The sequence below is a fragment of the Stenella coeruleoalba genome (genome assembly GCF_951394435.1).
Source record: "Stenella coeruleoalba genome assembly, chromosome: 13".
In the NCBI taxonomy this organism is placed as follows: domain Eukaryota; kingdom Metazoa; phylum Chordata; class Mammalia; order Artiodactyla; family Delphinidae; genus Stenella; species Stenella coeruleoalba.
Genome location: NC_137159.1, coordinates 59,221,058 through 59,244,354, shown reverse-complemented (window position 1 = coordinate 59,244,354; position 23,297 = coordinate 59,221,058). Strand labels below are relative to the sequence as shown.

At 43.0% G+C, this 23,297-nt stretch overlaps 1 protein-coding gene and 1 long non-coding RNA gene across 2 annotated transcripts in view; one reads left to right on the top strand and one right to left on the bottom strand.

Moving 5' to 3' along the window:
• Positions 1–23,297, top strand: part of ARHGEF33 (Rho guanine nucleotide exchange factor 33) — a gene marked incomplete at its 5' end in the record, with an annotated part of 48,870 nt that overhangs the window by 15,582 nt on the left and 9,991 nt on the right. Inside the window, 8 exons of the mRNA XM_079940718.1 lie at positions 4,654–4,783; positions 10,350–10,482; positions 11,988–12,071; positions 13,179–13,262; positions 14,841–14,989; positions 16,011–16,175; positions 18,655–19,453; positions 23,152–23,291. Of these exons, the coding sequence (XP_079796844.1) occupies positions 4,654–4,783; positions 10,350–10,482; positions 11,988–12,071; positions 13,179–13,262; positions 14,841–14,989; positions 16,011–16,175; positions 18,655–19,453; positions 23,152–23,291 (1,684 nt within the window). The remainder of the gene's footprint in view (positions 1–4,653; positions 4,784–10,349; positions 10,483–11,987; positions 12,072–13,178; positions 13,263–14,840; positions 14,990–16,010; positions 16,176–18,654; positions 19,454–23,151; positions 23,292–23,297) is intronic.
• Positions 6,308–17,909, bottom strand: LOC307195998. Its single transcript, XR_013831020.1, has 5 exons — positions 17,835–17,909; positions 16,878–16,919; positions 15,997–16,189; positions 11,714–11,808; positions 6,308–10,461 (listed from the first exon to the last, which is right to left on the bottom strand). It is a non-coding gene; the product is annotated as an uncharacterized lncRNA (long non-coding RNA).

Below are 23,297 nucleotides of genomic sequence, written 5' to 3'. Positions count from 1 at the left end.
GGTCTACTTTTGAGATGAAAAAACTAAAGTCTTGAGAGGTGAAGGGACTCACCTGAGGTCACATGGCCGACTGGGACCACCACCTTGATTCTGGGTATCCACGACATTTAGTAATGTAGTGCTTTGTAAAAATGGCGTAAGGTTAGTGGAGAAGAGGGCAGAATTTTGTGATCTATTTATTCAGTGATAGGGAATGTTCAATATACGAATCTTGTATCAGGAGTCCACCACCAAAACACCAAGCACTGCAATAAAGTCTGTTCTCCCTTCCTCCTTTTTTCCCTCTTTCCTTTCCTTCAAATCATAAATCATCACTGAGCACTTACTATTGATATATGTCTGACAATGGCATAGCCCTCTGTTTTATGGGAGGTAATTAAAAATTTTTTTATTATAAAATACATGAAAAATTAAATAATACTAAAAGGTTTATTATGAAGACCAATAACAACCACTTTAAATTCTTTTGACAGTTTTTTCTGGTGCTTGCTTCCATGTTTTAAAAAGAGTTCATGCTTCTGTTTTTCTATCAATACTTTATTGATGGTTAATTTACATGGAGTAAAATTCACAAAGCTTAAGCTTAAGCTCACTGTCCCCCTTGTGATCACTACCCAGGTCATGATATATAGACCTGTATAATAAATATATTAATATTTCTAATAATAGAAATATTACCACCAGAATGTTCTCACATGCACCTTTCCAGGCAATATCCACCCACAGAACAACTACTCTGACTTCTGTCACCATAAATTAGTTGTGTCTGTTCTTGACTCCATATAAATGGAATATTACAATATATAGTCTTGTGTCTGGCCTCTTCCTCTCAACATAATGTGTTGTGTGTAATTCATTCAATAGTTTATTCCTTTTTATTAATCATATTGAATAAATTTACCATAATTTTTCCATTCTCCTGATACTGGACATATGGATTGTTTCCAGTTTAGGGCTATTATAAAGCAAGCTGCCATGAATATTCCTGTACAGGTGGAATATCTAGATTATAGAATAGGATTATGTTTACGTTTAAAAGGAATTGTCAAGCAGTTCACCAAAATGGTTGGAACATTTTATACTCTTAGCAGCGATGAATGAAAGTTCCAGTTGCTTCACATCCTTCTCAATATTCAGTATGACCAGCCTTTAAATTTGAACCATGCTTGTGGATGTGTCCTGCTATCATATTGTAGATTTTTTTGGCTGCACTGACTCTTAACTGCTGCACATGGGCTTTCTCTGGTTGCGGCGAGCGGGGGCTACTCTTCGCTGCGGTGCGCAGGCTTCTCATTGAGGTGGCTTCTCTTGTTGCCAAGCACGGGCTCTAGATGCGCAGGCTTCAGTAGTTGAAGCATGTGGGCTCAGTAGTTGTGGCTCGTGGGCTCTAGAGCGCAGGCTTAGTAGTTGTGGCACATGAGCTTAGTTGCTCCGTGGCATGTGGGATCTTCCCAGACCAGGGCTCGAACCCGTGTCCCCTGCATTAGCAGGTGGATTCTTAACCACTGAGCCACCAGGGAAGTCCCCATATTGTAATTTTAACTTGCACTTACCTGAGGACTAATGATGTTGAGCATCTTTTCATATGCTTATTGGCTATTTGTATAATTTCTTTTATGAAGTACTATTTAAGTCCTTTATCCAATTTTTAAACTGGGTTATCTTTTTATTCTCTATTAGTAGGATTTCTTAATATATTTTGAATATGAGTTCTCTGTCAGACAGACATGTTGAGACCATTCTCTGGCTTACCTTTTCCCTTTCTCAAGTCTTTCGATAACAGATGTTTTTAATTTTAATGATGTTCAATTTATCAATATTAAACTTTTAAAATAGCTTGAGACTTATGCGTCCTTCCAAGAAATTTTTTGCCTATTCTAAGGTTACAAAGATATTCTAGTATGTTTTCTTATACACTCTTTATAGTTTTAGCTTTCACATTTAGGTCTGTGACTTATCTTGAATAAATTTTGACGTGTGGTGCGAGTGTAGGTTCATTTTTTTCCCATATGGCTATTCAGCTGCTTCAGCTCCATTTATTGAAAATACCTTCCTTTCCACATTGAACTGAATAGGGAAAGTCAAGTGATCATATACGGGTGGGTCTAGACTCTATATTCTTTTTATTCCGATTAGTAGAGAATTGACCTCTTGACAGTACTGATGTTCCAGTTGAGGAACGTGGTATGTATCTCCTTTTATATAGGTCTTCTTTAATTTTTCTTAGCAGTGTAACAGAAAATCTATCATTTACATTTTTTACAAAAACGTTTGCCCTAGAGACCTCTGTCATCCTACTCCATGCTGCCTCATTGCACTGCTGCGCTCCTGTGACTTCTCAGTCTTCCTGGGAATTTCCTTCAAATTTCTCCTATGTTAGATTCCTATTTGGGGTTTTGTGGAGTTTTTTGCATATCCTTCTTGGTTTCTTGGTTTACTTCTTGTTTTGATGGAACACAAAGTCTGGTAGCGTCCATGTAATTCGTTGATAGTTTATTTAGCTGAATATAGAATCATCTTCCTTTACCATTTTGAAGCAATTGTTCCATTGTCTTCTAACTTCTAATGTTGCTAATGAAAAGTCGAATACCATTCTAATCCCCAGTCCTTTGCACATTACCTGATTTTTCTCTCTGGTAACTTTTAGGATCTTCTCTTTATCTTTGGTGTGCTAAAGTTTCACAGTGATGTGGTACACCTTACAATGATATGAGTCTTTTTCATTAATTATACTGAGTGCAATGGGCCCTTTCTTCTGGAAATACATGTCCTGGTATTTTTTTTTTTTCTTTCTATTCTTAATTTGATAATGTCTTCTCATTCATTTTCTTTCTTTCCTCTGAAACTTCTACTAATTTGATGTTAGATCTGATGTTAGATTGATTTTCCCTGTTACCATCTTTTTCAGTATGTCTCTTTCTTGGGGTGGGAGGAGAGCAGAGGTGGGTGGACAGATTTCCTTGAATTTATCTTCTACTCTTTTATCTGTTTTTAAAAATGCCAAAAAGTTTCTTCTTTTTTTGGATTGTTCTTTTCTAAAAAAATAGGGTACTGTCATTATTAAATGGCTAGAACTTTTTTGGTAACTCTTTGAGGATATTAACCATAAGATTTTTTTTTAAAAGGTTTCTTTTGTTTCCTGCATTGTCTCTGTTTATTTACGGTTCCTCCTATTTTTTTTAAAGCACACATTTATTTATTTATTTATTTATTTATTATTTATTCTTAGTTGCATTGGGTCTTCGTTGCTGCACATGGGCTTTCTCTGGTTGTGGTGAGCGGGGGCTACTCTTCTTTGCGGTGCGCAGGCTTCTCATTGCGGTGGCTTCTCTTGTTGTGGAGCACCAGCTCTAGGTGCAAGGGCTGCAGTAGTTGTGGCACATGGGCTCAGTAGTTGTGGCTCAAGGGCTCTAGAGCGCAGGCTCAGTAGTTGCAGTGCACGGACTTAGTTGCTCCATGGCATGTGGGATCTTCCTGGACCAGGGATTGGACACGTGTCCCCTGCACTGGCAGGCAGATTCTTAACCACTGCACCACCAGGGAAGTCCCTTTACAAAATTTTTTTGTTGTTATTTGGCTGTTCCAGCTCTTAGTTGCAGCACATGGGATCTTTATTGTGGCTGGCAAGATTTTTTAGTTGTGGCATGCATGATCCTTAGTTGCGGCACGTGGGCTCTTAGTTGTGGCATGCGGGAACTAGTTCCCTGACCAGGGATCGAACCCGGGCCCCAGGAATTGGGAGCACAGAGTCTTACCCGTTGGACCACCAGGGAAGTCCCCCTCCTCCTTTTAAAAATATGTGTATATACTTTTTCCTTCTCTTTCTTTTATGATGTAAGATTGATTAAATGTCTGAGGATTCTTAGCTAATTATTTATATCCAAGAAAAAGGCCCTAAATTTAAAAAAACCTGAAAATTCTGTGTTGGTTAAGCTTATCAATAAGTGGGCTTCATTATCTGCTAAACAGGTGGCAAATTACCTTTTTGATAGGTGACCTCTTTATGTCAGTGTTTGTAGATCTTTTTCACTTGGGCAGTTCAGTTTCTCCAGTGGAAGGTTCTCCCCTCTCCTGCCTGGACAGTGTAAGTCTGGCTGCTGGCATTCTGGGACCTGCAGCGCAAGAGGCTGAGAGGAGTCTGACTGTTCCCTATGCAAGCCTTCTCTGAGTCCCTTTGTTTTCATTTAAGCATCTTAACTCTGCCCTCTACTATGTCTAATGTTAGCTCAGATACCAGAGACTCAGGCTTCTCTAGTTTAATTGTTCTCATTTCCCATCGGGTGGAAATGAGGAAGCCATCTGGCATGGGGATGGGGAGCTGGAGGATCAATTGCACTTTATGTGGACTATTTCTCCTGTTTACAGCATTGCCCCTTATTTGTACGTTCTGTGGTGCCTTGGTGCCTCCAATCCTTGAGCCTTTCTGCTTCTCAGCCGATTTCCCGTCCTCAGATGAAAACACCAAAGTAAAGGCTTTTGTGCCCTTTACTCTGCTGAATTAATAAACATGCATCCATTCTGTTTTACATCTTCCAAAAACCTGTTGGTTTCTCTTTATACTGCTTTCAATATCTCTCGATTGCTTTCTAACATTTAATGATGTTTCAGGGAAGAGTGGTTAACTAAAATTCCCTCCTTGGTTTGTTTTTAAAGCTAAAAGACAGACTGTGGCTTTGGAACTGCTTGAATCAGAAAGAAAATACGTCATTAACATCTCTCTGATCCTGAAGATCAAGGCAACATTCCAGGGGTCAGATGGAAAGAGGAATGCCAAAGAGAGAAGGTATCCATGTATTCATTGCCTTTGCTTTTCAGATTAAAATTTAAGGTAAGTTGTTTATTGTTTCCACTTTGGGAATTCTGGGACCTGTAAAGAGTTCCAGATATAGTCTTTGAAAAGAGAGTATCAGTGACAGCAGGTAACCCTTGGCAAGTCTCAAATTTAGATTCTGAGCAGATACGAAAATGAGTGTAGTCTCTGCGGCTTTCGGTGTCCCTGGCCTGTCTGTTAAGAACCTAAAAGAGGAATAAATGCTACAGTGAGGGAGGCATTCCTGTCTGTTGCCATCTGCATGTTCCACTGGGATCCTGGAAGACCCCCCGGAATCACTTCTCATGAAAGTACAGGGAATGGATGCAATGGAGGTCTGAAGTGGCCATTAGATAAATGATACAGGGCTGATAGAGCTATGAACTTGGACCTTTTTCATTATTTGTTCACGTGATCCTGGATGATGTGTGAGTCGTGTGTGTGTGCACCTGTGTTGTGGTGCAGTGCTTCCGGAGGGCCTGTGATGGGTTACAACAGCTTGCTAGCCCCAAGGGTACAACACTCCTCCATCTATATCTGTTTCCAAACTTCAGATTTGCTCTGCTTGCCTCTCTGTTGAGAGAAAGCAGGAAAGAGAAACTATGATTTGGTGGGAAAAGACTAATGTAATAAAGATGTAATAATCCAGATCAACTGAGGAAAAGGCCAATCCAAATAAATGAAAAGTCTGGGTGACAGACTACTGGAGACAAATACAGCATCGTGACTTTAAGCATTCTGTCGGGTAATACACCCTGCTGGCTCATAAACCGTGGGATGCCCTAACTATGTTTTCCTGATTCTTATCACCCTCCCACCCCCAATCTTACTTGGCTTTGCAGCTGCCAGCAGTACACCCAGTCACCAAAACGCAATGCTCCCCCTATCTGGGTGATTGAGGTAAGAAAATATTCCCTGACAAATCCACCAGTGGCTTAACAATTTTCAAGAATTGTTTCACTGGGACTTCCCTGGCGGTCCAGTGGTTAAGACTCCGTGCTTCCAATGCAGGGGGCGCGGATTCGATCCCTAGTTGGGGAACTAAGGTCCCACATGCCGCATGGTGTGGCCAAAATACAAAAAATAAATAAATAAAAAGGAATAAATTTCTTAAAAAAAAGGAATATTCATTGTTAAAAAAAAGAATTATGAAGCAAACAAAACAGAAAGCAGCAAGGAGCAGAAAGGGTCATGTGACACTTAAAGCTGTGAACAAGAGAGGCTCTGGACTGGGTTTTACTTCCTCTCAGCAGCCACCTAGATTCTTGCTGGTCCTTCCTTTCCCTTCTGGCCACTTGATTCCCCCTCCTTCACCCCAGTCGAGCTCGTCCTACCCTCCCAGATTGCCCCTTCTGCCCTCCGAGAAGCCTCTCCGGCCTCTAGCTACCTTGCTGTTGCCAAAGACTTGCTCAGTTTACATTGAAACCAATTTAAAACCCAGTGTACCTTTCGATGGGCTTTGCCTCCACACCTAAGATTCTAAGCCAGCAGCATCTCTTTCCAGGCTCTGGAAATGTGGGGATGGAGCAAGGAGAGAGTAAGGGAGGACTGTTTGCTCTGGAATACAGTAACCAGGCCCCACGCTTGGCACTTCATTTACATTAACTTCATGACATCGTCACAAGAACCCTGTGAATCCTACCTTATAGATGAAGAAACTCAGGTCTAGAGAGGTTTAAAGCCACCAACAGGTGCCAGAACTGAAGCCCAGGCCTGTCTGACCCGTGTCTTCTGCCCTTTTGACATCACACTGCTTCCCTAAGGACCATGTGATGGCAAAGATACCACCTTGACTAACAGCAATATGCCAAGTGCCTCAGCCAGAAGCCGACTCTGTCTCCTCCTATTTCACAACTTACGCTTCTCTCCTAACCGCCCATAAGTTCTTACTTCAGATCTCAGCTGACTTGTCAGGTAGGGATATATTCTTAGCTCACGGAAGCTCTTTTCTACTTGCCCTCACTTCTACTTTTCATGACCCATTACTGAGAAAGAAGTGGGCCTTTCCCCAAAATCCTGAGATTAAAAAAAATTAAAAGTATCATGCCATCCTCAATGAAAGTAAGACAATGGCTATTTCTCGTATCCATGATAATGCTATTCATGTTAGTTATCTGCTAAGCAAACTTTTTTTTATCTGCTAAGCAACCCAAGAAGAGAAAAGCTTCAACTTAGTATTCTTAGTGCTAATCTCTGGTTCTGAAGTTTGCAATGTTGCCCTTCTCCTACCTGGGGTTAGATCTTCATCCTCCTCCTTTACTCACTGTTTTTTTTTTTTAGCTTTCTGAAGCCTCCAGCTGTACTTTATTTAAATAGACCAGCTGAATGAAATACAAAACAGAATGAGATTATTCCTCTTCCCTACTGGCATTGTTCCTCCCACGCAAAGATGAAAATTAATTTATTAACATTTACTATTTTTCCCATCACAAACTGCAAGCCTTCTGCATCTCCTACCCTCACTGAAAAGTCACCTGGGGGTGAAAACAACACCCACTACAACTACTTACCTGACACTCAAACCTGAGGTTGCCACGTCTTCTCAAGCCTATAAAATAAAACTTCAGGTTTTCCGCAGAAAAACGTGAAGCACTCAGGAGTCTCCTCAGGCTGTTTCAAGCCAGCCCTGCCCCTGGCTAAAAGGGCCTGACGCTACAGGGGCAAAGGCTGCCCGCTGAAGCCTGAGGGGGACGTGCAGGCTGTTGTCCATTTGTAGGAGGATCACAGAAGTTGGAGTTCTTGGCTTTTTCCGGTGTGATTCACGCACACAGAGCCACAACCTCAGGCTCAAACAGTCCTGTCTGAACCCTTATCAGGAGGGACAAAGCCAGCTCCACAGGATTGCCAGTTAGCCTTAGAAGCTAAACTGCAGGGCCACATCTACCAAGAGCTCAGCGAGCTGTGTGCTGCAGATCACCACCAGGTGGCACATATTTTAATTATCGATGCCTCACCTTGCAGCTGAAGCTCAGGAGCTGTTTTGACTTAAGAGCTAAGTTATTAATTTGAAACTATAACTGGATTTTCACTGATTGCTTTTAGTTTATTTTTCTCGTTGCTTGAGTACTGTATTGCGGGAGACAAAATTACTTTGAAGGCTTTAGAAAGAATAAACTACTCATGTTGCCATAATCTCACCCCTGGTAAGGGATAGAAAATAAGTTGAGCACGTAATACTTTTGTCTTAATGAAAAACTTGCTTCTGGGAGTCAGGTCTGGCTCCAGGCAAAATAGTGAAATAGATTAAGTGTGTCTGTGCTTCTTGCTTCTTTCTCCCTCTGCTCTCCACTTCCTGGCTTACCTCGTCCACACTCTTCCCTGATTTCAAATATTAACCTTATTAAATTAAAAAACAAATTTTAAAGCCTGTTTTCAATATTTGGTACAGAACCCACTGTAAACCATTGCTCTTCATGTAACTTACATGCTTCCATGATGCTTGATGGGAGCCTTAGCCTTTTCTGACCCTCATCCTGAAACCTTACTCTGTTAGCCCAGTGGACAGTCCAGGAGACATCTGGACTCCAACCAAGTTACCAGCTGTCAACTCTGCAAGTACACTGGTCACAGTGTAGCAGAAGGCAGCTTTCTAGAAAGGAAAGAAAAAGAAAGGACAGGACAGGACAGGAAAGGAAGGAAGGAGAGAAAAAGAAAAGAGATAGCCCAAGACATATTATATAACCTACAGTGACAACCCATCACAAAGTCATATCTCACCACGGTGCCCTAACATCTCTCAGTGTCACACCAGGAATGTTACCCAAAGTCACTGTCAGCCTCTGGGTGGGGAGAAATCTTTCACATCTAGATCTTTTGCTGGTGCAGTGTTTCACTCTTCCAGTTTGATCAGTTGTGCTTTCCTCCATCAGATTTATGGTCTCCCAGTCAAGACTGTCTCCCAGCCACTCCTCCAAATTCCCTTTGGTCTGGACAGGGATTACTTAGATCTTCTGAGCCCACTGCACCAGCCTAGCACAGGCCTCTCCTCCCACGCTTATGGATCAGCTGGCTCTGCAAGTGTGGAGGCACAGAGGGTGGTGAGATGGGGGTGGAAGGAATCCTTGTATCTTTTCACAGGAGGATGGGTATCCCATTCCGGCATTTGTGTGTCTTCTCTGAGCTACGATCACGGGGGAGTCTTCTTTGCCTGGAGATGGGTTGAAAACACCTCCTTTCAAACTGGCGTCCTTCCTTCTGTTCTCAGCAAAGGTCTGCTTGTTTGCTGTTGGCAAAGCACCCCAACTGTCCACTAATTTACTCTCAGTAGACTCTGGGGAAATATCCAAATAAGTTTGGTTCTCAGCAACAAGCAGGCCATCACTTTCTTCTTTGTTAAACTTGTGGTCTTGGCCGCTCTCCCCTTTTGAGACGGACTGCATTCTGCCTATGGAATGTGTTATCTCTGCTTTCACTTTACTACGGCTAGCCCTTGAATTCTTTGCGCGCGAAGCCAAGGACGCTTACTTGGCAGCCTGTCCCAGGAACCCGCCCGAGACCTGGGACATGACCATTCTCTTGCACCCCAATTTTCCTGCAACCTCTTTACAAAGGATATTAATAAATCTACTTCTTACCTAAAAGAAAAAACAAACAAAAAACCAACCAAACAAACAACAAACAAACCCTCCCCCAAAACCCTGTGGTCTTAAAAGCACAGGGTAACCTATTTTCAATCTCCCTAAGTTACCAAGCCGGAGCTGAAATCCTTGCTGTAGCCCCAGTAAGACTTCACTCTTTCTGTTTCTTCCTTCCTCGCTCCTACAGGCCTCTGCTCCCTCCCTTCTCCATCCAATCCCCCTTCTTCTTCCTCCTATGATTCTCTTTGTCTTTCCTCTCCCCCCATCCTCCTCTAACTTCTCTCTTCTTTCCTTCATTTCCTCTGAAAAAAATGAGGCACACTGAGATGGCTGGGGGGATGTGAGAGCAGGAAGGGGGCTCAGCAAAACTCCTGGGAGTAGCAGGCCAGGCCTAGTTTGTAGCCTCCCCCGGCAAGACTCCATCCTTGCCCAGATTCTTCTTAGAAACTGAAGGAAAGGGAAAAAGGAACACTTTTATGCCCTCATCCCCTGAGCTTTCAGTTGCCAGCTTTAAACAAAATTCCTCCTTACCTAAGTACAGTCTCCTACCCAGTAGCTAAGAATGACCCAGTGCCACCTTAGTGTCCTCATCTGCAGCATTAATTACAATAGAAAATTTGCACATCAAGCGGGAATAACTTTAAAACGGTGAAAAAGATTTCCCTTAAAATTTCCACTGTCACATAAATAAGAGTGTACCAGTTAAGCTTTAAAAAGGCCATTCGAGTGATGTGCCCTTTACTAGTTCAATACATTCGTATAGGAGCCATCAGTAAAGGGGTCTTTCTATAGTCTGAGGATATCTGCTGTGAGGTTGACGATGACAGACTTTGTTTTGAATACTAAAGGCAGACCTGTGACTCAACATATTTTGAATGGCTGGGAAAATGGGACCTGCTCCATGTATTCTTGTAGAGCCTTTTCTTCTCTACACCTGGTTTGTGTGTCTATTCTGTTCCAAGCCTCTTCCCTGGCTCTTTACGGTACCTTGTCCAGCAGCACCTGGATTTGCTTCATGCTCTGCAGGAAAGGGTCTTGAAGTGGCCACGCCAAGGGGTCCTTGGAGATTTATTCCTTAAGTTAACAAATGATGAGGTAAGTTTTTTTCTTAATCCTTTATAAACTTGAATTATATGTGTCTGTGTCTCCCTTGTCTGTTTCTCTTAATAGAGCATCTAGAACCAGTGAATTTCAGAGTTAGAGGAACTCCTGAGATCTAGTCTAACCTCCTCATTCTACAGATAATGAAATAAAGTTCAAAGAAATTAAAAGCCTTGGCTGAAATCACCCAGCTATCTAGATATCTGTAGATCTGTGGCTAGAATCCAAGTCTTTTAACTTCCAGATCATCACTTTCCACTGTACTATAACTACCCCCATTGAATATGCACGTGTATGTGTATGTATGTGTATGTATGTGTATAAGCACATATTATCCATACATACATATAACATAAATATATGAGAGTCTGTATATATGTATATACTTTCACACACAATTTCATTTCCTAGAGATTTTTAAAATGTGATGGGCAGCTATTTGTCTGGAATGTTTTTTGTTTTCACTTCCCTGGAGAAAGGATGCTAAGGTTTGAAATCTCTATAATGTTCTTCAAAGAAAGTATGATTTAGGCCACAAGTTGCAAACTCAAATGCCTATAGGGCCAGACAATGACATTAGTGAGGAGAAGTGAGCTGAATGTAAAACAATGTGGACTGCGGGGAAGTGAGCTTAAGTGGAGCACATATGCTTTCAACAAAGAATAGCTACTCAGCTTTATCCAGTTGTTATGCAGGAAAAAAGGACTAGAGTTACCAGAACTTCTGATATTTTAAGAGAAGCTGGAAATCCAGAATTTTGTACGAAATTTTCTTATTTTAAAAATATTGTGTGGGCTAATTAAAACTGGTCTGCAAGCCAGATTTTGCCTGCAGTTAACCTCTGCATATCGATGATTCTCAGCTGTGATTAATAATACAAAATTTACAAATTATTTACTCGTATAGAGTGGATGTAATACTATCCCTCTAATATCACTTTTACTCATTTGTATTCAGTATGCTTTCTTGAGCTGAAAATTGTTATATCTATGGGAGTATAACTTTGAAAGGTGAGAACTGTTTTCCTGAGGGGATATTCCATAGGTGAATATGCAGTTAGTGGAAAAAGTCGAGAAACCCTGGTCTAGAAACTATGAGGTGAGTTTGACAAAGTTCCTCATTTAGATGTAGATGATTGAAGCATTTCATCATTAATGAAAGTAATTAAAAAACAAAATATGCATTTTTATCACTGAACAGCTTTTAAAAATATTTTTCAACTTACATGGCCCCTTCCCTCTGGTTTGGTTTATCATTTCACTTTCTCTCGTTAAAGCAGGGATACTGAGTTTTGTTTTCCAAATCCACAGGAATATTTTCCTTAAAAACAAAAAGATTTTTAAGGTGAATTAAAAAAAAACTTACTACACACATTAAATGAATGATTAAAATCATCTCTGCAAAGTACTCCATTTAATATGCATGACTCTGTAAACATATTAGTTGTTATCATTCCTGTCTCCAGGTTCTTACCATGCCTTTTTCTGCTTGTTTTCAAGAATAATTTTTTGGATTATTATGTTGCTTACCTGAGGGACCTGCCAGAATGCATCTCTTTGGTTCACGTGGTTGTTCTGAAGGAGGTATGTGTGCACTGTCCTTTGGTTACATGTGTAACTATATGATGTTGCTCATCTGCCCAGAAACTACAGCACATGCACTCTGAGCTTGTTCTCCAGGCTGGGGAATGGCTTGAACAGAGCCACTGACATTCCTCCCTGGGGTTAAAGGAGCCCACTCAAGGATCAGTGCCATTGCTTTGGTCTTTGCTGTTCCTTGCTGACCCTCTGTTCCATTCCATTGGAAATACAGACAAAGTAAACAGCTATTCTAAGCAGAGATCTTCAGACTGCAGCTTTGCAGCCTTGAGGGGTTTTGGGTTTTACAGGCTCGGACAATATGAACTGAATATTAAATTCATGTTATCCTGTATCTGTCAGTTTATAAGATTATAAAATGGCTTTAGTCATGTTGCTTTAAGTATCGCTTCTGCAATGATATATTAGGTGCTCAATAAGCACATATAAATATAAGACAATTCTAGTTATTTTAGGTCAATAGAAAAGAACCATATCAGGAGCTCTAAAGTTAAGAGTTAATCAAGTTTCACAAGAGGTGACAGGCTCCATTAACTTTCTACTTCAACCCCCTACTGCTCCCAACCCAGTACAATACCAACCACGTGTTAGCACTCAGCAAATATTTGAGTAAGGGAAAGGAGGGGAAGGGACATGGAAAAAGTCCAGCATGTTTCCTGCTGCCAGGCCAGCTGACCAGTTTCTAATCATACTCCCTTCCCCATTCTCATGAGGCTCCAATCCACCCTTAGTGCCTATTCGTAAACCACTGTAAAGATTACTGGCTGAAGAACCTTAATGAATTTAATCAACTCATATATAATTTACTGAATGCCCACTGTGCTAAGATGGTGTTGGAGGGTGGGGAAGAGGAGGGAGTCGTTGGGAAACTTGGGTGGATTCTAAAGAAGTGTATGACATGCTCCCTGCTAGAGAAGAGTTGTCTCCTTGAGCATGTCCCCCAACAGATCAATGCTGCCTGACACTCTAGATGAAGAAAATTCTCTTCAGAGAAGAGAGTAAACCCTTCTTACTCTGGGGGAACCGACTCTGGGGTTTGACAGCCAGAGCTGGGGGGACGCTGAAGACTGACTCCAACTTTCTTTCATTCAGGGTGATGAAGAGATTAAGTCTGACATCTATACACTGTTTTTTCACATAGTTCAGCGCATCCCTGAATATCTGATACATCTGCAGGTAGGTATGGCTGGCCAAGCCACTAAACTGATTTTCATGCTAAACAGGTGTTTTTGGCTTCCAATGAAAGACACTGTGAAGGGTCACGGAATCATGAATATTTCTAAGAAGTGTTTAAATGACTTAGATTGTTATGCTCACCCCATCTCCACCTTGTGGTATGAGCTAGAATCTCATTCTCTAAAACTATTTGGCTTGTGACGCCAAAAATGAAGTTCTACCTTCATTGACCAGCAATTCACACCTATGCTGATCCAGGATCTTTCTATGGCAGCTCCTGCCAGACCCTGGATACCTATTCAGTCCCTTCCACCTTGGTTCTACAGCCATCTAAATGCACCCCTGACTACTACTTTCTTTTGGCTTGCGTCCAAGAGTCTACAATACATTGTGCTTATGTCTTGTGTCACAGGAGAAGCATGGAGAAGCTGATGAGCTGACTTCTTCACACCATTCTCCCGCAGGGTTTGTAGCATCTTGGAGGCAGTAGAATTGAGAAAGAGACTCATCAACACCCCTACCAGCCCCTCTTCTTCCCACCACCCACCTGTTCTGGTTTAATTGCTGACTGATCTTCTTAAGTAATTCAGTGAAAGCATCTCAGAAATGCTTGGGATTTGTCTCAGGTAGAAGTAGCCCAGTATTAATATTAAAAAGACTTTCAATTGTATGTGGCTTTAGATCTTAAAATCATTCTCTCACAGTAATTATCTAATTTAATCTTTTCAACAATCCCATGAAATAGGTATCATTATTAACATTTTTTTAGATAAGGAAATGGAGACCCAAAGAAGTAACTTGCCCAAGTTAAGACACCTGGTCAGTGAAAAAATATAGGCCTGAAACCCAGGTCTTGCAAGCAGGTTGTAAGTAAGCAAATAAGAGCCCAGATTCTGCTGTCTGACTTGAGTTCAAATCCTGACTCTGCTACACATTAGATGTGTGACCCAGTGAAGATTACTTAACTTCACTGTGCCTTGATTTCCTTATTTGTTAATTGGAGTAACAATGGCATATATCTAACTGGGTTATGGTAAAAATTAAATGAGAAAATAATGTAAAGGACTTAGTGCTTGGCAATAGGAAGCGCTCAATAACTGTTAGCTTTCCCAAATCCAACCAGCATGCACATTCCACTATAGCACAGCAGGCAATGTAACAGGAGGGGCCCCTAGGCCAGGCTTGATCATAAACATCCCCTCACTTCCAGCCTTGATGCCTGACCTTCTCACCATTGGTCTGACTCCTTTGGGTTATAAGGCATTGCCTATAGACAGTAATTGTTAGAATGGCTCCATTACTTCAGAGATCTAATTAGTAGATCCTTCTAATTTTTCAGATGGAATTATGTTCAAATTCAACTCGAACAGGAGCAATAGTGACTATTATTTTCCCTTGGTGTGATGGACAAAGAGAACAGCAAGTTTGACTTTTCAGTTTGTAATTAAATTGGCCATTTGCATCATTTTGATTAAACGGCTACCAAACTCTCACAACAGATCAAGGCAAGGTACAGAAGAGACGAAACAACTTTTCATTCTAACTATGCAATGCTGCTTCCTTTTTTCCTCCATCCAGAACGTCCTGAAGTTCACAGAGCAGGAACACCCTGACTATTACCTACTTCTTGTGTGTGTTCAACGCCTGCGAGTATTTATCTCACACTACACCCTGCTGTTTCAGTGCAATGAGGATTTGCTTATTCAGAAACGGAAAAAACTCAAGAAGTAAGGTTCTGATGGTGCAGTCTAGAGGGTTGATCAAAGGTTTCTGAGAACAGGGATACAGACGGTCAATGTGAGTGTCTGTCACAAGTAACCACACTGAATGTAAAGCGGCTGAAATGCAGTGATGGAGGCGGAAGAGAAGAGAGAGCAGGGGAGGGAAGAGAGGTGACCAGGTTGGCTACAGGAGGGAGGTACTTACTACCTGGTGGAAATTAATTTAGAAAAATAAGCACTTTTACTCTAATGCTTATGCAGACCTTCTGTTATCTCATGTTGCTAACCACCTCAAAAATAGCTGTTTCACTAAACTTGCCAGGTTTAAAGTTGCAGTTTAAAGGCCAGAATGTGATTTCTTTCATTAATTCAAGAAATATTTACTGAGCACTTATTGAATATCAGGCACTGTTCAGCAAACTGAATATACTGCAAAGAACAAAACAGACAAAAATCTTTGCCACGTGGAGCTTACTTTCTAGACCTGGGTAGCCAGTTAATAAATAAGTTAGATGGTTTAAGTGCTATGGATAAAAAGAAAACGAATAAGGGAGGGGGTGGTGATTGAAAGGATTTCACACTAAGAGGAAACAGGAAGGACTGATTAAGGAAAATCTGGGCTTATGAGGGAACAGAAGCAACTCATAACAAAGCTTTCTAATAACCTGGAATTCCTTCAACCTCATCCCAATCCAATGAGGGAAACAGAGTCATTTCTGTGCGTGCTTTACACCAGTGAAACATGCTGTGTCCCAAACCAGGGCTCCTCTAATGGATGACTTCTCCTTATACTCCCCTCACCCCCAAACTCAATTCAGCCAGTTAATCAGCATCCCTACTCCTACCCAGCATCCAGCTTGCACTCTATTATGTAAGCAACCTGGTTTGTAGAGAGCCCTGGAGAGACCGAGAACTTCACAGCTGAGCTTCATCTGAGAAATAGTCTGCCTTTCTTGGTATAATGTGTGTATTCAGAGAGCTGATTTCCCATTGTAGACCCTGAGAATAATTACCTCCATTCCATTAGGTCATCCATGGCGAAGCTGTACAAAGGGCTGGCTTCCCAGTGTGCAAATGCCGGGCAAGATGCTTCTCCCACTGCAGGCCCCGAGGCTGTCCGTGACAGTGGGATCCACTCCGAAGAGATGCTGCAACCCTACTCTCCTGCTCCCAGTTCTGGCCCTGCTGTCACGTAAGCACCTGTTGCTGTGGAAAGGTTAATGACAATGCCCTCGCCTCCCAGGTGGCCTGTGTGGGGGTAGCAGGCCAGCCTGTATTAGGAGTATGACCTACAGGACTCCTTCCTCCCTCTTGCCCCATCAGGTCCGTATGTGGCAGGCAAGCAGCTGACCCAAAGTTTGGATCCCAGAGGACGGTACTTATGTTAAAGAGCAGGCCTAGAGGCTGGACGTTACTCCCAACACTTTTATCACACATAACCACCCTCCACCTACAGCATGAGTCTCTCTGGGTTTGGACAATGACAGAGTGGAAGGGAGTGCTGTAAGACGACAGGAAGGCATTTTACAACCCCACAGAAAGGTGGGAATCCACTTAATGTCTACAAAAGATGTAGTGGAGAAAAAGGTTTCCCAGTCAGGGGTCAGAGGAAGTCTGGGCTCTGAGGATGAGAAATAGGTCAGAGGTGATACAGAAAGAAGGTTGTTTAGCCCTTCCCAATTCTCCTTGAAGCTTCTTCAGAAAGGGACTTCATGACCTCTGTTCTTATGACAGCTTCTCTGAAAGCTGTTCTGGGCAGTGGATGGATTTGACAGTCTCTTAAAGTCACTGCACACAACCCTCTCGCACACTAAGCTGGATTATCATTCAGCCAACTTCTTGATGATCTTTAGGGTAAGGATTAGGCTATTTACATATCTGGAACTCATTTTACCTCTGAAGGATGTCAACTTGGCCACCTTTGAAACTGGGACTTCTGGAAGAATAAGGGAAACCAAAACTCAAAATTCCAAACCCCCAATTTACCAAATATAGACAATTCTCATAAAACTAATTCCTTAGACTATAATTTCTACTTTGGGTTTTATTATCTTAAGGAAAATTTAGAAATCATGCAAGAAGCTACTTTTCTAAAACTACAATGAAGTGAGAGGTAGGCAGTTGAGATTACTTCAATGTTTAATCCCTACAGTTTTTAGAATGCTAATGACAGTCACTGGAAGGAGCAACTGATCAATAACACAAAATAAATCCTGTTTGCTTTCTGCCCTTATCTCTTAAAATTGAGAACATTTGTCAGTGAGAGATGGAAGTGCAAATGTGGAGGCAGAAGGGAGAAATTTTATCATCATTCTGAAAACCTATGGGACATTCACTTTTCTATAAATAGAGCCCAGGATGATTTTCTTACTATAGAGAAAATCCTGGAAGTCCTATAAGGAGAGAACTCCGTACAGAAAAAAATACCTTTCCTGAGTGGGGAGTGGGAGACAGGAAGTGGAATTTTAGTTTGTGGATCACTTCAGCTCTTAGAACAGTGACAGAACTCTCTACTTTGAAGTGAGACAAATACAGCCAAAAAAAGAAATCCCTGGAGATTATATCCAGACTGAAGAAGATGGCTGCCGTTGCTCTCTGTGCTAGAAACATAACCAGAAAAAAACCCAACAAGAGTCTTCCAAGTTAAAAGAGAATTCAAGTCAATATTTCATTTTACTATTTGTTTCACCTCTGTCAATGTGAGACCTAATTTTCATCTTAAGACCACCAGAGGAAGATACTCAGTGTTAGCATTTACAACTGCATTCTTTATGCATTTCTGTGGTAGAACTAAGTATGAATAAATAAACTAGCACAACCAGTTTGGGTCAGTGTGTAGTAGTCCACTCACATCTGTCTGGCAATTAATTCCAGCAGAACTGGCAAACCACATCCAATCTGATGGGTATTCGATCCAAGCATCCAATGTTATTCTTTATCCACGATTAACCAAAAAAACCCTGCATGAAATTGGGCATATTCAAAGTGACAGCCTTTTCATTTCAGTAATGTTTTTTTGGGTGGAAGTTTGAGATGACTTATATAGCATGCTTTATAGCCACAAGGAATTTTTAGTTTATTATGAAAATTTCAAACATACAGAAAAGTAAAATGGACACTAAACCCCACACACCAACATTCAGATTCAACGGTTATCAAGATTGTACTCCACTTACTTCATCTGGGAATTAATTCTTAAGCATTAAGATCCACGAGTTGAACACAAGTTGTTTCCATGATTTTACATGACTCTGCTAGGGCAAGAAAGGGAGAGAAGAGAGAAAAGAGGTGCCTTGGGGCCTTGACAAGTGGTGGGAAGGGTCGGAGATTCCACATGGGGAATGATGAGCATCGTTGGCGAACCAGCCATCTCTGCGCAGTGCCTCTGGGCTCAGACGGGTACTTCCGGCATCCCCTTCACAGATGGTCATTTTCACTCTCCCACTTGGGGGACCGGGGCTCGTGGGGACTCCTTAATCTGAGAAGCCTGTGGCGCGTGGGAGGTAACACACGTAGGCGGCTGGGAGGGACGGAGAGGAGGGAGTCGGCAGCTTGCAGCTAAGCGGTATCCGGCAGGCAGTGTGTTGGTCCCGGCCTTGCGCTGCTCGGTGAGAGGCGTGCACTAACAAACCGTAAGCACACTTGTTTTGTATTCTCTTTCCCCTTTAAAGACATTTGATGCCCCCAGTGAAGAAAAGCCAACAACAGCAAAGCTTGATGGAGAGCATGCAGCCCGGAAAGCCCAGTGACTGGGAGATAGAGGGCAGAAAGCACGAGAGGCCTGAGAGCCTCCTGGCGCCGGGGCAGTTCTGTGCCGCCGAGCAGGACGTGAAGGCGCTCGCTGGGCCCCTGCAGGCCATCCCGGAGATGGACTTCGAGCCCTCTCCGGCCGAGCAGCTGGGCAACGTGGAGCGCTCCCTGCGCGCCCCGGCCGAGCTCCTGCCCGACGCCCGCGGCTACGTGCCCGCGGCCTACGACGAGTTCGAATACGGCGGCGAGATCTTCGCGCTGCCCGCGCCCTACGACGAGGAGCCCTTCCAGGCGCCGGCCCTCTTCGAGAACTGCTCGCCCGCCTCTTCCGAGTCCAGCCTGGACATCTGCTTCCTGCGGCCCGTCAGCTTCGCCGTGGAGGCCGAACGGCCCGAGCACCCGCTGCAGCCCCTGCCCAAGAGCGCGACGTCTCCGGCGGGCAGCAGCAGCGCCTACAAGCTGGAGGCGGCGACGCATGCGCACGGCAAGGCCAAGCCGCTGAGCCGCTCGCTCAAGGAGTTCCCGCGCGCGCCGCCCCCCGAGGGCGTGGCGCCGCGCCTCTACAGCACGCGCAGCAGCAGCGGCGGCCGCGCGCCGCTCAAGGCCGAGCGCGCTGCGCAGCCGCACGGCTCGGCCTCCTCCGCCCGTGGCGCGCCCAGAACCTTCTTTCCCCAACAGAGGTCCCAAAGCGAAAAGCAGACCTATTTGGAAGTAAGGAGGGTAAAGTAAAACCGACCCCAAACCCACAGCGCTGGCAGCCCCGGGTCTAGATCTTCAGGGTGCAGCCTGGGCTCACCTAGCGTGGAGGGGAAGCAGGCTGGCCAGGCGGGGGCGCAGAGGCCGGGCTGGGCGAGGATGTTGAGGGAGAGCCTGGGTTAAAGGCTTGACTATCAGTGGCCCTCGGAGGAGAGCGTTAGCGCCCACTCTGCGGTGCTAGGACACAGGAGCATGCCTTACCTATATATGTAGGACGCCCGAAAGACTAGGACTCCTAGTAGACCTGATTAAAACACCCCCCCCCCCCCCCCCGGCCAAGTGAAAGAGTTAGAGGTGTTCTCTGCCTTGCTGCTTAAGCTGTGGCACCTCCCAGCTGCACTTCACTTGCGGGGCACTGCACGCAAGTCCCAGGCCTGTCTGTTTCTTCCTTTGCCTGTTAGGCGCACCCCTTGTTTACACGTTCAAAATATCGAGCCCTGTGTGCCAGCCTACTGTACTCCCCGACCTGCACCCTTGTTTGTAGCTAGGGAGGAGGCAAGTTGCCCTCTCTCACTGAGGACTCCCTGCAAAATTGACTGCAAAGTTCATTACCGCTTGCTTTCCTTTTGCCTGGAAAAGGGTGTCACCTTACTTGGCAGACTCCAGTGGGACGAGGACAACACAAAATAGTCAAGGAAGCATTGACTCACAAACACCTTCTTTGGCCTCTATATCGATGTTTGGTATTTTGATGTCTAACCTTGGAGTCTGCAAGCCTTGGGAGATTTAAAGAGGTGTTTAAATACACATCCATGAAAGGACTAATAGTTCCTGAGCAAATAATTTCTCTGCACGTGATTGGAACAAAGGCAATTTCTGATTGAACGGAGTAAACAGTGTAGCTTTGACCTGTGCCCCCATCCTTCCTGTTAAACATTTTAGAAGTGGTGGTTAGGGTTTACAGGGCAACTCTGTATTGATTGATACATCTTGAAAATGACAGTCCAGGACTGCCTTTACCTGCACGACGTATCCCTTGCATCCAGCACTAGGGATCCTTTGCCTAGGTGAGAAAGGGTTTCTCCCAGGAGTGAGGGCCCTGCATTCCACCTGTTTCTATTTCCAAGTGAATGGGAAGAGATCGAAGATCATTGACTCCTTTCATTCATTCATTTTTCAGCAAACACTGAGCACCTGCCTTGCACCAGGCTCTGTGTGAAGTGCTGAGGGTTCAAAAATAAACGGCATCCAGTCTCTGCCCTCCAAGGCCACTGGCTTAGCCCAGGAAGGAGACGCATAAACACAGAATTATAATAAACGGTGGAAGCACATGGGAGGGTATTTAAACCCTCCTAAGGTGATGATGGTCAGAGAAGTCTCCTAGATAGTTTGAACGTCTGAATTCAATTTTAAAAGCTGCTTAAAAGTTGGCTAAGTGAAGAGAGGGGTAGGGAAATATGAAAAAAGGCTCATGGGCCTTTTACAGAAACGGCAGGGTGAGTTTTTCTTTGTAAATATTGTCCCAGGTGGGAGTGGTGGACATTAGGCCAGAGGAACATGAAGAGCCTTGGAGCTTGCCGCCCACCTGGACTCCAGAAATCAAAGTCTGTGTCTGCTTCCTGAGAGGGCAGAAACGCCTTAGTGTGCCCAGCTAAGGTTGCTGAGTTTCCCCAGGATTCTCAGATTTCCTTCTGCCTCTGATTTTCAACTCTAAACTTTATAAAATTCTATTAGGTAAAATTTCTTAGACAAATCAAAGTTAGGTGTGTGTCAAAGTTTAAAAGTTCATTAACAAGGGAAGTAGAAAGGAAATAATAGTGCCAATTCAAAGAGACTTGGGATGGGCAGAGATATACATACAAAATCTTGTAACTAGTATAGTCTAAGCTGCAAAGAATGCTTTTATTTCATATGTTCATAAAAATGTCTTTTTTTCCCTAGCTGATGTGTGAAAAATTGGAAGCTCAACAATTGCTAGGCAAAAACCATTAATCAGAGCGAGATGGGGTTTTAGTTGCAAAAGATTAACCCTTCAAAAGCCCCATCTTTAAAGATATCAGCTCTTTCCTGCTGAGATGTGCAAAGTTCCTAGGGTTCCAACTCCTCAAATATACTCTGTGTATCTTCCACCCCTGCCCTCAGAGCCAACCAAACCCTAGTCTTTAGTGTTCTGTCTCTAAGAGTCAAGAAAGAAGACACTATGTTTTAGTGGAAAGAGCACCTGACTGGGGTGTCAGGAGATCCCGGTTCTAGTCCTGACTCTGCTGCCAGAGAGCTGTGTGCTTTTGGACAAGTCATTTGGCTGCTCTGTGCCTCCAGTTTTCTCATCTGTGAAATAAGACAATCTATACCTACCTCACAGGGTTGTGTGAGGATAAGGCCAAATAAGATAAAGTTTGTGAATATGCTTCGTAAAGTATGGAATGCTGTACAAATGCAAGATATTATCAAGATGATTCCACAGAAAGATTTTCCTAAAACTATTAATAGATTTAGTCCTAAAAAGTCCCTAAAAGCCCACTTCTCAAAATATGGTCCTTGGGCTAGTAGTAAATGTATTACTTGGGAGCTTGTTATAAATGCAGGATTTGGGCTCCACCCGTGACCAACTTAATCAAAATCTGCATTTTATCAAGATTCCCAGGTGATTCATACAAACATTAGGTGCAGGTGGGTTGGCACATACCTTAAACTGCTGGTTTTCAAAATCTAAGTGTGCAAAAAGATTTTCTAGGCCTAACTTCAGAGATTCTGGTTCAGATAGTCTGGCTTGGGGCTCAGGAGTTTACATTTAAATAAAGGCCCCAGTTGATCCTGTAGCCCCAGGACCACACTTTCAGAACGCTACACTAAGCCATTAAGGTGTTGATCTCCGTGGTTTAGTTATGAATCTTCATAGAATCTCAGAGACTCTCTAGATCTGCTACTACAACCCTGAGTTAAGGTCTCAAAGTCAAACCCATATGTTTCCTGAAAAAAATTTGTCCCCACTGTTTGCTCTCTATCAGCAAGCATTCACCGATCCAATTCATGAACGTTTCACGATGGTTTTTGCTTTGACTTCTCGGCTTCTCTTTTTGGTTCAAAGTTAAGTAGCTATTTTAGGTTGCTTTTTAAAAAGAAACTAGGGAGTTCACAAAAGATAGAGGCTTGCTTTTAATTTATTTTAACTTTACACTGTAAATAGCATGGATTAAGAATTGTAAAAGGCATGCGTGCAGGTTGGAAATAGGAGTTGACATTAATTTCTAAATAGATCCGACCTCTCAGAAACTCCTTCCATCATTAATGTCTAAAGTGGAGAATTAGGAACACGAATTTAAACTAGTATGAAAATCAAGAAACTTTTTTATTTTGTAGAAAGAGAAACATAGCCAGGGATATGAGGGGACTACTGCTGGTTTTCCAGCAAGACAATATTGTTGCCAGAAGAAGTTAATCTTCCTTTATTTCCTGATCTTTAATTATTGTTATATCATAACCCTACTCTAGACTATTTGCCTTGATATGTAGAAAATACTTCTACACTCAGCAGAAAATTATCCTCTTTTCAACTACTGGTTTCTTAATTAGCCTAGGTTTGCTTTGGTTGGAATAGGGTGCCCGCCATTAGCCTTTTGGAGTGGGAGAGGAAAGTGACAAGTTAAAAAAATTGTCCCATAGTCAGGATCAATATTAACTTTTGAAAAGAGTAAAAATACACCCCTCTTTTATGTTTTCAGGAGATGCATTTAGAAGACGCCACGAGATTCTGTCCAAAGGAAGAAAGAGAAAGTGAACAAACATCTTTCAGCGATCAAAACCCCAGGCAAGACCAGAAAGGGGGCTTTCGCAGCTCCTTCCGCAAGCTCTTTAAAAAGAAGTGAGT